A 14,615-nucleotide genomic window follows, 5' to 3' on the forward strand; every position below is an offset into this window, starting at 1 on the left:
CCTAAATACCAATATTATGAAGACTTTTGTTCTAATGAAATTGAACATCTCTGACATATCTTATATTTAATATACTGATTAGTCAACTTGGCTGAATATCCCGCCCTGCACGTGATTTTGTTTACTGGGGAAATAAAACACACATTTTGATGTTTGAAAATATAAATATTCATTAATAAATTACTATTATATCAAATTTTAATCTTGTGTTTTCATTTTTGTCAAACGGAGCAAAGCCATATAAGTTATCAAGAAAGACATTTAAAGTCATTTCAATATAAGACATATGTTTGAAAAATTGTCGCTGATGATTACAAAATCTTCATGAAGTCGATTAAAATATAGCGAATTAAGTAAAAATTTGAATCAAAACAACTTATTATGCATTTTACGTACTGGTAGATCGTATTTGCTGAACTGTTCATATCGTTCTTCAAATGTTCATTAACGATTTTAATGTATTTGGTCGGAAATCATACCAAATAATTTCAACTTATCACTTTAATACATGTTATAAGAGAGATTATCAAATATAGAAAAAATGAATTTAATATAACCTATTAATAAAAAAATGAATTAAAAAAGGACAATTCTTAATTTCGAAAGTCAGGAGATTAATGATCTACATATAGCTAAGTATAATGTGGTAAAATTTACAACAGATGTCGAAGCAATGAATTTGAATCATTTGACTTCTAAAATTTGCTGAATTTGCTCATATCATTCTTTAAATGTTCAATAACTTTATTTTAAACTTACGGAAATCATAAAATATGTTAATTTTTTTACATTGAAAACATAAGAGAGATAACTCTTAATGACAGCATTATTCCTTTATAAATTTGTCATTAGTGCTTTTTTTTAAATTTTGCCCCGCAAGCCATGCTATAATTGTTTGTATTTTATTCAGCATATATATTTTTTTCATAAAAAAAAATATTTCATAATGAGCAGAGGGTTTATGACCCTTAATCTTATTTTTCCCATTGTTTTAAATAATCGAGATTGTACGAAAACAAAACCTTTACTTCCTTATATGAAAAATATACAATCGTACAAGTCGTTCTGTGAAGTGCGTTTTTATTTTAATCAAAACATTGTGTGAATAAAAAATATGTTTAATTTTTATCATTATTGGTGATGTCTTCAAACATATCAAAGTAATTGAATATCGTTGTACTTCCCGATACTTCTGTGTTTTGGTAATATTATTAGAATTGTTACATCCGGAGTCACGACAATTCCAGGAAATGTTTTTATATATTTCTTTTAACACAGGATGCTAAAAAAAAACCAAAAAAACAATGTACACTAGAAATTGAATTTGAATGTTTATGGATGAAAAGGACATATGATAAAAAAAATGGTTACCTTGATTTGTACATTTTAAAATGTGCTACAGTGAGCATGCTCAATATTTGGCTGGATTTCTTTGAACAGTTTAGCATATGTTTGATTAAGCACGATTCTTTGAAATAATAGGGGGGAAAATAAAAGATTGTATGTGTGAGTTAGAAATTACGCATTTGTGTTTAATTAAACATACAAATATGATTCCCCTCGATTAACTACATGAACTTTTTTAAAGAAAAATATTCGATAAATACCGCATTTAATGTTTTCATTTTTTTCTAACCTAGCTAGTATTCGTTTTCCTGTTCGAACTGCATTGTACATTTTAAATCGTGTTATCATTATATCTAAAGATACGTGTGTTTATGAAGTATTTTACTTCCATTCGCGATACTTTCGCCATCTCAGTATCTAAATATACCCTGGTATATCCCTTTGCACCTTTTTTTCTAGATAAAAGCATAGTCATTATATCCGGAATAATAAATATCTCTGAGATATATTTCATGGTTTTTACTGTAACACGGCCAAACAAGAATACTAGCAATACGGCCGTTCCAAATTATTTCCCTATGTTTCACCTCTATGTGGTAGCGTTGATATTTGGTATCCCTTATGAGAAAAAAAAACAATAAATCTACAATTTATAAATAAATCGTTTTCCTTTTAAACCTTGTTAATTTTGTTAAACTCTTTTTCATTTGAATTTATCGTTAAGAGTGAAACGTTGCATATTTTGTTTTTTTAACAATGGGGCCTTACAGTGTATTGGATGAATTAACAATAAATGCTTTGAAAAATGTTAAACTGTGCGTAATTAAGAGGTTTGTTTGTGGCGCTAGAGAATTAGACTATGAAGGGTCCTTGATAAGGAAAAATGAAAAGCGTGATTATTGTGTAAGATTGCCCCTTCTATAATTTGCTTCACTTATATTTCTAAAACAACTCAATTGATCACATTCTCAAGAGAAAGGTAAATAATACGATACCAACTTCTAGCTTTGATATCAATATGAAACTTTATTTCAAGGTCTTTTAAAATTCAAAAACCTTTGCATTAAATTTGAGAATATTTAGGTCCTTTAAGTAACTTTATTTGAGCTTTAATAGAAATAATACAGTTATAAAATGATTAACATAAAATAAAACAATCTGAAATTCTTAGTAAAACTAATCTGATTAACAAGCGAATTACTTAAGTGAAAATCTTTTATACTGCTGTTAACTATAGTTGTGTTGTTGTTGTCTACTGTACATTTATAATCACTCCACCTTTTGACAAAAATACCACTGCCATTGGTATGATTGACACAAGAGCAATTCTTTTTTTTATATTTATAGCAGACACCCTCACATATTATCAAACGTGCATGGAAATTGTATGTTTCCATCGTGAGTCCAATGATTGGCTGAGATACAGAAGGAAGTCACGTGATCGAAGTTTTTGGTATTTATGCTTAGCAGCTTTGTCTTTTCTTCTAAAAGTTAAGGCTCTTGTAAGGTGTTTCAGCTATATATGATTTTTTAAATTAATTTTCGTGTCAAAAGGTAAGCGAGAAAGAGAATATTATTTTATATTCAAAATGTTTGAAATGCAATTTATTACATAACCGAGTATATTTATATTTTAGATAAATTGCAGTGCAACAGTTTACGACAAAAGATATCTCAAAAGAAATAGAAAAGTCCAAAAGCAATAATAGGAAAATAAAAGAACAAATAGATACATTACCTTATTTTGGAATCGTTTCAAAAAAATTATGAATAAATATATGTCATAAATGACATTTTGTAAATGTTGATTGTTGAACTTTGACAGGCTTTTGAATTCATTATCGGCGACTCAATGGTAAGTACTTGTAAATAATAATGATGATAAGAGAGAGAGAGAGAGAGAAAGAGAGAGATAATTCAATTTTTGGGTTTTGTTTTTAATATTCAGTGGCGTAGCCAGGCTACTTTTGATGTGGACGCAAGAGTATGTAGGGGGTTTGTGGGCCTAATGTTCCCAATGGGTCCGTGGTTAAGCTCTGGTGAGGATCCAGAGGGCGATGCCCCCGACAGCTATTTCGATGAGCATATTCGACCCCCTGATCGTATTTTTCTTACACTTTTAAGTTTGTTTTGTTTTTTGAACAAAATATGGACAAACACTCTAAAATGAGAAAGGATATGCCCAATTCATTGTGTCGTTCATGTAATATGAAGAGCCCACTTAAAACAATTTTAGACTTTTGAAGAGACAAAATACTTATGATAAATTAATCGGTTGGAGTGGTTTATGTATATCTTAGAAAAAAATCAGCAATACGTAAACCAGATTCAAGGAAAATCTTATGATTTCAGAAATAGAGATGTCTACTATCATAAAATGATTTAAGAGCATAAAAATTTCGCCTGCCTCTCCCTCTCTGCTTCGCTCCATGAAATGATGTGGACGTTTTTGCGTACAAACGTAAGCCTGGCTATGCACCTGAAAAAAAGTAATAGTTCTATAAGAATTTAAATTTCACCAAGAAAAGCACATTTGTGTGTATCTGAAATTCCTTCTGACTTCACTTAACTTTAAAATAGAATATATCTAAATAGAATAACAATAATACATGTAGATACACTGTAACTTCCAACCAACTTATAAGAGAAAAAAAATCTATTAACGAGTCTCTAGGGAAAATGTGATATTCCTTTTTGGTTCGCAATGGTTGTCATGTTTTTTTATACAGCAAAGAGATTTGAAATTTTTCCTATGATTGATTCGATTTTATTCCTTTTTTCAAAAGTTAACTCAAATTGTAATCAATTGTATCATTTTTTAAATATATATCTTTTTTTAAAAATCAATCTCAGAGTATTTGATCGGCAATACTACCTTTCCTTCTAGCTAATGTAATCTGAATCCAAAACTAAATTTGAATCTGAACCTTATCTCTCTAACCATTAGCTCTAATCTGCAGCGTTGGGGGGGGGGGTGTAAATGATACAAACTGACAAAAAAAAAAAAAACACAGAAAAAAAACCTAAACTCTACTATGGTTTCAAAGGAAGTAGACTACCAAATCTAGACATTATAAATCAATTAAAATTAAATGTAATTCAAGTATGCTTTACTTGGTAGAATTGCTCTATTTCTTAAAAATATAGACATTTTTACAATAAGTTGATTTATCTTTTTATCGAGCAGGCAGACTGTGACGATTACCTTGTGTCTGATTCAATTCATCTGACAAGATCTGTAGAAAACATATATGTAGATGCGGTAAATATAATTATAAATGGGTTTTTTTTCTATTCCTTTTTATTTAAGTGTAACCTTACACTCTGAGGCAATTTAGCGAAAGTCCTCTTCAACAGGAAACAGATCGCAATGTACATGTAATATATGGAGATAACAAACAGTTTTCAAGCTTGAAGGTCAATTAAAAATATACAGATCAGGAGCAGAGCCAATATGGACCTCTAAAACATTAAAGAGGGGATCAGGTGCCAAGCAAGCTTCCTCGGCATAACTACTTGAGATAATATATCTATGGAATTACTAAGAATTCGAGCGTGCCTAAGTTCAGTTTTTTTCTTATGTAAAGCCCTGAGTTGTTTTTAATAACCAGGAATGGCGTATTTTTTCGAACCCAGGTCAGGACGTGAAAATCTTTTCATATGTTGTTTTAACGGAGATACGGAGGGGTTTGTTCTATTCAAGAATATCAGCAGTCTCGTTTAAAGTCATCATTTCGTAAGTTCTACGGTCGATACAATGACCTTGTCAGCAAATACAGTTTATCATTGAGTTAAATGCTGACTGACATTTTTCATACCAATTGTTTATCCATTATTTATACACTGAATTGACGACGGATTTTTTTCCGTTATTTTCTGATCATGACAAGGAGCACACGGCGGGTGTGGCCAGTCGGCAGGGGATGCTCACTCCTCCATGGCACCTGATCCCACCTCTGATGTTTCGGGAGTCCGTGTTTGCTTTGCTCCTATTTTGTATTGTTTTATGGACTTTGAGATTGAATACTGTTCGTTATCTCCATATCCTTCCAACCACAATCACGTTTGTTTTCTTTTTCAGAGTGCATGACTGTCGTGCCATATTTTTGTAAATAATCGTCCCTGTGTAATAACTTTTCATTTATAAATATAGTTTACTTCTAAATCTTAATTTTTAATGATTTTTTGCATTAAAATATTTACCAAATTTAACTTTGAACAATTCATTACCCTTGGTTCATGAAAATTATTTCTTTTCAGGACCAGGTTGAAAGGCAAGGAGAGACGCATGTATATACTAAAGTAATGTTTGTTCTATTATTTACCGCGTTTTTTTTACTTTGAACAATCCATTACCCTTGGTTCATGAAAATAATTTCTTTTCAGAACCAGGTTGAAAGGCAACGAGAGACGCATGTATATACTAAAGTAATGTTTGTTCTATTATTAACCACTTTTTTTTACTTTGAACAATTTAAACCTTCGTTTGTTGTGCTAATCATATAACTATGTACCATTTTTTCAAGTGCATTGCGGAGGAAGAAGATACCCAAGAAGAAACAAAAATAAAACAATTTGCCAGAGAGGAGAGATTTAAAAAGCAAGCTAGTTCGCCATACATACACATGATAAAGATATACATTCCTTTTAGTATTGTTATTATTTCGGGATTAATCGTTGTGACCGTGTTGCTCTACCGTGATATGAACCAAGGAAAAGGTAAACAATTCCATTCATTTATCATGTTATTCTCTTAACAATTGTTAATGATGTAAATTGATTAATCCACAACTCTGTATTGACGTGTTTAAAAGCAGAAAAATTATACAATTTTGTGACGTCGACGATTTATAATACTTTTTTAATTACCAAAAACTAGATGGAGATGAATGTGGTTATAGTTCTTAATGAATGGATTACAAAAAACTATGCAGAATTTTTCCAATTGAAATGCTAGTATAACTGCAATAATCCACCTACTTCCATTAATTTTTTAGTCTACTTTTACCACTTCGAGAGTGTTGCAAAATTGAATTCTTGAAATTTCACCATTTAGTTAACCAAACAGCGACTTATAGATTACTTAAAAGTGACTAAATAAAGTAACTTCGGCCTTTCTAAAATTCTCAGCGCCGAAGCAGTAGTCTGGATGGCCAAAATTTTTCCTGTGTTAGAACCATAAAATTAGCAAAAATAAAGTAACTTCGGCCTTTCTAAAATTCTCAGCGCCGAAGCAATAGTCTGGATGGCTAAGATTTTTCCTGTGTTAGAACCATAAAATTAGCACAATTTTAGACAGGTAAAATTGATGAAGCCATCAATTGTCGATAGAAAAAAATGAAGTAAACCATGGAAATTATCATCAACCCTTTCGATTTGTTGATAACGACATCAGTCTGAATGACTGAAACTATAGTGAAGATTTACGGAAACTTCTAGTCGGATCAAAATCGAACAGAAATTGTACACTTGTTAACTTTATCAATTCCTTACCTAACTGTTGGCTGCATAAATAATAAATTAAAATTAATTCAGACACATGGATTACCTATCAGCAAAAATATATTTGACTTAATGAAATTAAACACAAACTGTGTAACGTATGTTTTTATGCGAAAAGTAAAGTTTAATGTTCTAAAAATGGACCTGTCGTTTTTCGATACTAATTGATAAACAACTTTATACATGTATATCAAATTTAAAAAAAATATATTTATATTTAAAGATGTACTTCATGGAAGTGAGTATATTTTGTATATCGTAATTCATAACAGGAACGAACATTCTGATGCGCAATCTTTTTAATGTATACATGTAGTTAACCTTCAATTCTGAATAACTTCTCACACCTCAATCCCCATACTTCAAACCTTAAACTTAAACGTAAGTTTAGAGCAGCCCAGTCCCCCGGGCTGCAATATATTTTTAAATTTTAAATAAAGTTGTAAAGTTTAAATTTGATAATTTTTTAAAGAATTCTGGATGTTTATATAATTCTATTTTGAGATTTCCAAATTTAGTTATCTTACAACACCTGAAGAAAATCTGCTAAAAGCACTGTTTGCTAAATTTCTCTAATTTTCATGAAAGCAAGTACTGTGTGAGGTTATGCATGGGTTTTTGTTATCTTTTTGTGCTACTTTATATCGCATGATATGTAAATTCATATCATTTTCTGAAACCTGTGTCAATTCTCTCTCTCTCTCTCTCTCTCTCTCTCTCTCTCTCTCTGAAAGGGTATGAGGGTATGTGTTTATGTGTAAAGTTTTCTTTTTTTAACTTATCAAATCTTCAATTTGCTTATCTTGGCTCCACACACCCTAACATTAAGAGAATTTCGAAATGAAATTTAAAAATCTCCCAAAGAACCAATAAACCATTGAAAAAATTAAGCATTTGAAATTTTTAATTCTAAGCTGTCCACGCCGTTGAAGGCATTAATGAGAAATTGAAGTTGAAATCTAATATTAAAAAAAAATAAACGAGAGCTGCACCTTGGGAATTTACTTGCGATACACATGTAACTTTCTTTAGTTGGAAAATAACATGTTATGTGGAGCAATCTTTCTAATTATAGGAAAACATTACCTGATTTTGATTGTGCTGTTATGATGCAATTCATTTAAATACGAGTATGTAGGAATGATAAAAGGTTTCCTTGTCTTAAATTATTTTAAAAAGAACTGTTTTACAACAATACCATTATTTAAAATTAGCTAGCAACGAAGGCCTTCATTCTTGATGTAATTATAATTCAATTTTATTCGATATTTCATATATTGGTTTTGCACATTAGATAAACACTATGTAGCTGCATATATTGCACTTTTTTCTTTCTAATTCATCGATTGCAATTTGTATCTTCAAATTTAGATCAGCAGCATACCTTACATGTACAGCAAAAGACGAAATGTCAGCTGGGAAGTTCGCAGGAAATACTTAGAGCATGGACAGGTAAGTTTTGTAAAAATAAAGAAATCCAAAGGAAATGCCTGAATATTTCAAGGATAGGCACGAAATTAATTAAAAGAATTTGAAATGCGAAACAGTTAACAATAAAAGTATATCTTCAAACTTTTATCATAAATCTGGTCTTTAGGACGTTAAAGTGTCAAATTAACACTGGAACTTACAGTAACTGTAAAGTAAATTTCAAGGATACATTTAATAAAGACATTAGGTGTCCTTAATACTAACTCCAAATTTAACTTTATTTTTTTCAATTGTCATCATCCCTTACTTAGGCAGAAATATACTTTAATCACCTGAATATAAGGTTTTCATCTCTCAGTTGATTCGATACGCAAAACCATTTTCAAAATGAGATTAATTACTGGCAACCAAGTTGCTGAAACAAGAATATCAGGGACGTTTGAATTATTTTGTTTGTACCATGTTCAATACAGCGGTCTTGTCAGCAAATACAACTTATCATTAATTTATGTGTTGATTGACGTATTTCATACTAATTATTTTGTCCATTATTTACAAACTGAATTATCGACGGATTTTTATGGCCATTCCATGATCATGACAAGGAGCTCATGTCAAATATTAACCGATCGACATGGGACGTTAACTCCTCCATGTCACCTTATTCCACCTCCGATAGTATTCTAGAGGTCTGGAATTGCTCTGCTCAAATTTTGTATTCTTTTAAAATTATTCTAGCTTGAATACTTAAATAGACCCTCTTTTGCAATGTTTTTTTTAAATATTCATACCTAATATTGATTGTCTTTGCAGGTAGCAGAGGGCGCTCTTTCCTGGTTAGCTTTATTCAAAGTAGTAATCACGCAAAGAAAAGTAACAGAACAATACTTGTCTTAGCAGAGAATGATTTCAATATTACCGCTACAGTCTCAGAAAATCAGAATTCCAATTTGATAACTGTATCTAGCGAAAGATCTGGAAATACCACAATAAAAAAGATTGAAGTTCATAATTCGTTGGTTCCCTCCTATTTGGCCATTGAAAGTAAGGCAATTGCAATCACAGTCTCATCCATGGCGTCGGTCTTGTCCATGAACGATATCGATTTTAACTCCGATAGTACGACAGTTTTTCCCGTTGACAAACTTTCAACACACTACGTCGTATCAACCGCTTCACCGAAAATGAAATATCGTAGTTTTGGGAGTCATTTTACAGTTGCGGCAAACACAGATAATACAAAAGTCAGTATCCGATTAGTTATCGATACAGATGCCAATATTACATTTGAGGGTAAGATGTATGGTAATGATGACGAAATAAGAATTGTATTGAATATGTATCAGACATTTCAAGTGGGACTTGATGCAGATTTGTCGGGGACAACTATCATTGCATCTCATCCTGTTGCAATCTTCGCAGGAAACGCATGCAATAGAATGGGAGAGTATGGATCATGTAGCATGCTCATGGAAATGGTTCCACCAACTGAAAAATTGGATAAGATATTTATCGTTCCACCGCTAGTACATAGATACAAATCCCAACTGCGCATAGTTTCACCCTTTGAAACAGAAATTCAATATTCTATTGACGGAAACAAGACATCAGCAATTCTTTCAAGAAATAAGAAATTTGATTTTTTTATCCGAGAAAATGAAATAGCTACTATAGAGGGGCTTGGGCCTTTGCTAGTTAATAGTTTTGCCCATGCGTCGGTCGAGCATGATGTATACGGTGATCCGTTTATGATAACAATTCCCGGAATAAATCAATATCTCAATGAGTACAACCTCATTGTACCAGGAAATTTCAATTTTAGTTTTGCCACTTTTATCTTAAAAAACAGTTTTCCGGAGTACCTCGAAATAAATGAAACGAACCCATACGAGAGCCAAACCTGTAATTTTTCCACGATTTCAGTGGGTGAATTTTTCTACAGCGTATGGACGTTAAGTGTTCCAAGTGGTGTGATGAAAGTTAGAACAACATATGGGTCACCCTTTGGAGTAATAATTTACGGGCTACGTGACAACGATGGACATGGATACGCGGGAAATGCCATTCTTGCAAGTAATAAAATTGTTTTAATTCAATATTTTCATAATTTATTCTTTATGTTGATACTAATTTTTCGCCACACTAAAAATTTTACTCTTTTGAATAGCTTGTAAAAAGGGATGGATTCGCATAGAAAATTCTTGCAACTTTATTTCTCCCAAAAGAGTTACATTTGAAGATGCTTTGGTAAGCATTGTTTTATGTAGAGCAATACAAATTAATATTTTATCCAGTATAAAAATGTTGGGCTTTAAAAAAAACAAGAGGCCCAAGGGCCTTGAATCGCTCTTCTGATAAATTATACAATCTATCCTAAGATTTTCAAAGTGGGTCACACTGACCTACTTATTGGTCAACATTCTCCAAAAACCCAAGGTGCATCAACTGACAAAGTCTGACAATTCTAAGCCAATAAGTACCCTAGAATACTTAAATATAGCCATAAATGTCACAAGTAGGTCACTGTAACCTATTTTTCAATGATCCTTCTCCAAGAACCCAAGATGCTCAAATAACAAAGTTTGATGATTCTGAACCAATAAGTACCCGATATACTTAAATATATCCATAAAATGTGAAAAGTAGGTCACAGTGACCTACTTTTTGGTCGACATTCTCCGAAAACCCAAGATGCATCTACTGACAAAGTTTGATGATTTTAAGCCAATCAGTATCTTAGATATTCAAAAGTAGGTCACCGTGACCTTTTTTTGGGTGGAAATGCTCCGAAAACTTAAGATGCATCTACTGACAAAGTTTGATGATTCTAAGCCAATCAGTACCTGAGATACATAAATCTAGCCATAAAATGTAAAAAAAGGTCACCATGACCTATATTTTGGTCGTCGATCTCCAAAAACCCAAGATGCATCAACTGACAAAGTTTGATGATTCTAAGCCAATAAGTACCCGAGATAATTAAATCTAGCCATAAAATGTCAAAAGGAGGTCACAGTGACCTATTTTTTGGTCGATATTTTCTGAAGACCAAAGAGGCATCAACTGACAAAATTTGATGATCATAGATCTTGTAGCATTCAAAATATGCCTTTTATACAATTTGAAAACAAATGCCTGCAAAGTTGAAAAAGTAGGTCACAGTGACCTACTTTTTAATAGATATGTCTTAAGGCCCTAAAATGCATCAGCTAACAAGATTTGGTGATTCTAAACCTCTTGGTGTCTGAAAAAATGGGATTAAATGTTTTAGAAAAGATTAGCCATAAAATTCAAAAAAGTAGGTCACGATGACCTACTTTTAAGTTGATGTTGTTTGTGGACCCAAGATGCACCAACTGACAAAGTTTTATGATCATAGGCGTTAAAGTGTCCAAAATATGCCTCCAAATCAATTTGAAAACAAAAGCCCTTAAAATCTAAAAAGTAGGTCACCATGACCTACTTTTGTATTAACATGATGTGAAGTCCTGAGATGCATCAACTTATAAGATTTGATGATCCTATTCTTTATAGTAAGCAAAATATCAACGTTTTTATTAAGTGTAAATTTTGGTCAATTTTGAAATGACCTTGAGACCACGCCCTTTGCCCCAGGGTCATGCCTTGAACAATTTTTAATCTTCAACATATGCCGACCCTTGTATGTAAGTTTGGTGAAAATCTGCCTGGTGGTTCTGGAGAAGAGGATTTTTTAGCAACCAGTACTTTTGGTTTCATTTTCCTGATTATCTCCCCTTGTTTTAGGGTCCTACCCCTAGTTTTAGTGTAAATGGTAGCCCTTGGGCCAAGGATACCCTGTGACAAATTTGACAATGATTGGCCAAGGGGTTCTTGAGTTATGGCCCATATTCTAAAAAGTTAACGCACACCGCACGATGCACACCGCACACCGCACAAATGGCCATAGCATTAGCTCTTTGAGCCTTTGGCTCAGAAGAGCTAATTAAAAGTTTGAATGAAAGTTTAAATCGCCTTATCTAATGACTGGCGTTTTTCCATCAATGATTAAACAGAAAGCATGCAAAGATGAGACCGCAAGTCTAACTGAACACCAAAACACAAAAATAGAGAAAGTGGTTGGTTTACAGTTAAGAGAAGAAGGTAAGTTTCGGAAAAAAATATATAATTAACAAAACCATCTAAAATCATTTCAATGTTTTCATTTTCTTCCCACTTGCTTTCATAAACATTGTTAAGAGATTCTGGTGTTCGTTATTATCGGCATGTGTTTGCTAGGTTAATTTTTAAAAATAATTATAACTAGCCACGTTTTTAAACATAGCTAGACATTTATTATTTTTTTTAAAGGATCTCATTTCTCCTTGTGTATCACAAACTTTTCAAAATAATTGAGCATCAAAATAGGAAATATATGTTGTTGTTTCTGAATGAAAGTTTATTTGTGTTATTGATCATTTAGAAGATGTTGGTGTCTGGATTGCCGTAAAACATATCGAGCTGGAAGATGTATACGTCTATGTTAGCAATGGATCCAGAGTTACTAACGAGAACTGGGCAAAGGGACAGCCACTTGGAGGAAAACATTACAACTGTGCAGCAGCGAAGAAAGACGAGAATTGGAAGTGGGTTGCTTATCCTTGTAGACATACCTTTTATTATGTCTGCAAGAAACACATTTAAGCCAGACATAAAGCTGATACCACTAACGTTTTGTAATATATATGTAAATATGTAGAATTCAATATATATCTGCAAATAACTTCCCTTCTATAACATTACAAGAACTACGTATTTTTATGCATTTGCTGTTTGTTATATTTGACCAATTTTAGGTCACCAAAAGTCCCATGTAATTTCAAAGTCATGTCATGTATGGTAAATGTATTCAAAATTCAAAAAAGGGGGAAATCATTTCACGGCTTAACTAATATGTATGCGAAAATATTTTATATAGGTAATGCACAATTAAGTTAATTTTTAAATATGACTAATAAGATTTCAATCTAAATCTTCTATTTAAACATTAATGTCTACATAAACGTGATCAGACCAACAATTGGCTCTTTCGGCTTTTTGAGATTTGATTACTTACCGTTACCCATATTAATCCATGTCTAAGATGATTTCTTAAATAGCTATTTATATATAAATATCGAAACCTTACACTGCTTAACTCAATTCAGAATCTAAGTAGGATTCCTTGTTATTTTGTTTGATTTTGCACATATGTTGAATAAATGTTTAATTGTCGTAGAAATTTTATAAGAAGTTTTCATGTAAATCGTCTAAAGGAACGTTGCTAAACAGACTGTATGTGTAGTAAAAAAACTCAAACAACTAATAAAATACAAGTACATATAAGATAAATTGTACCTACAAAAATCTCTACTTAAAGTTAATCACCATATTTGATAAGTTGATCAAACATATAATTATATTAGAATTTTGCTATTTTTTTTTACTTTTTGCAGCACTTTCTATTGACTTCATAACAAACTGGGGTCGTCCGGTTTGCGTAGTTGAAAAGTGTTTGCTCTAGCATCGCGAAGTAGGGATTAAATCCTAACGTCATGGGTTCGAATTTAACTGCAGATGAGACCGCATAATCCGAGGCACATGTACAGTGTCACAGGTATTTTCATAAAAAAGATCCCTTATGATTCTCAAAGGTCGTACATGTAGTTGCCGAGATTAAAGGATTAATTCTGCAGAAGTCAGTCGGATAGCAGAATGACCTCAATAAGAGGAAAAGCGGTAAAAACAAACAAAAACAGATCATACAAGGATTGCTTTTCATTAAAATATTAGGTTCATTTGTAAAATTACAATATGATTATAATTGACAGTGATAAGCTTGTGTGTAGGTAGTCTAATATCAGACCGTTCTGATCAGCTATTACTTACATTCTTTCGAGCCGTTTTGGATCGAAGTCGATTTAAAATACTGAAGTAAACTCAAAGTATAATCAACGTCTAGGTATAGAAAAAAGAAATCCATTTTAAATCGCCGTTTAACACAAATAATTAATTTTTCAAGGTAACCCTTATAACATGCTTTCGTACTAATTGCTTAAGTAGTAATGATTTCTTTTTCCTTTTAATCGAAATGTGTTGACCTTTACTTTCATATCTTTTTACAACTATATCAATGGGACTTTTGTTTGATTAAACGTCGCTTTAGAATTTTTTATTCATATTTAGACGCCATTACTTTCTTTAAAAGTAGGTTTTGTCCCCTTGGCAGTTTGGGTCAATGAGAAGACAGGGATCTGTTTCTTGTCAACAACTACTGCTACAGGGATCTTGCTTTCAATGAAAATTGGTACAACAAAGCTCAAACTTTATTATGAGAT

General features: G+C 32.0%; 1 protein-coding gene across 1 annotated transcript; it reads left to right on the top strand.

Annotated features, from left to right (window-relative positions):
- The first annotated feature begins 5,855 nt into the window (after positions 1-5,855).
- On the top strand, positions 5,856-12,967 carry LOC134278062 (IgGFc-binding protein-like). Its single transcript, XM_062760380.1, has 6 exons — positions 5,856-6,066; positions 8,221-8,301; positions 9,094-10,353; positions 10,448-10,527; positions 12,315-12,402; positions 12,722-12,967. Exons 1-6 carry the CDS (start codon positions 5,856-5,858, stop codon positions 12,940-12,942), a joined length of 1,941 nt encoding a protein of 646 aa, XP_062616364.1. The 3' UTR covers positions 12,943-12,967.
- Positions 12,968-14,615: the final 1,648 nt, after the last annotated feature.

Source organism: Saccostrea cucullata, unplaced genomic scaffold (genome assembly GCF_032062105.1).
Source record: "Saccostrea cucullata isolate Sc308-1 unplaced genomic scaffold, CSIRO_AGI_Scuc_v1 ctg1194, whole genome shotgun sequence".
Taxonomy (NCBI): Eukaryota; Metazoa; Mollusca; class Bivalvia; order Ostreida; family Ostreidae; genus Saccostrea; species Saccostrea cuccullata.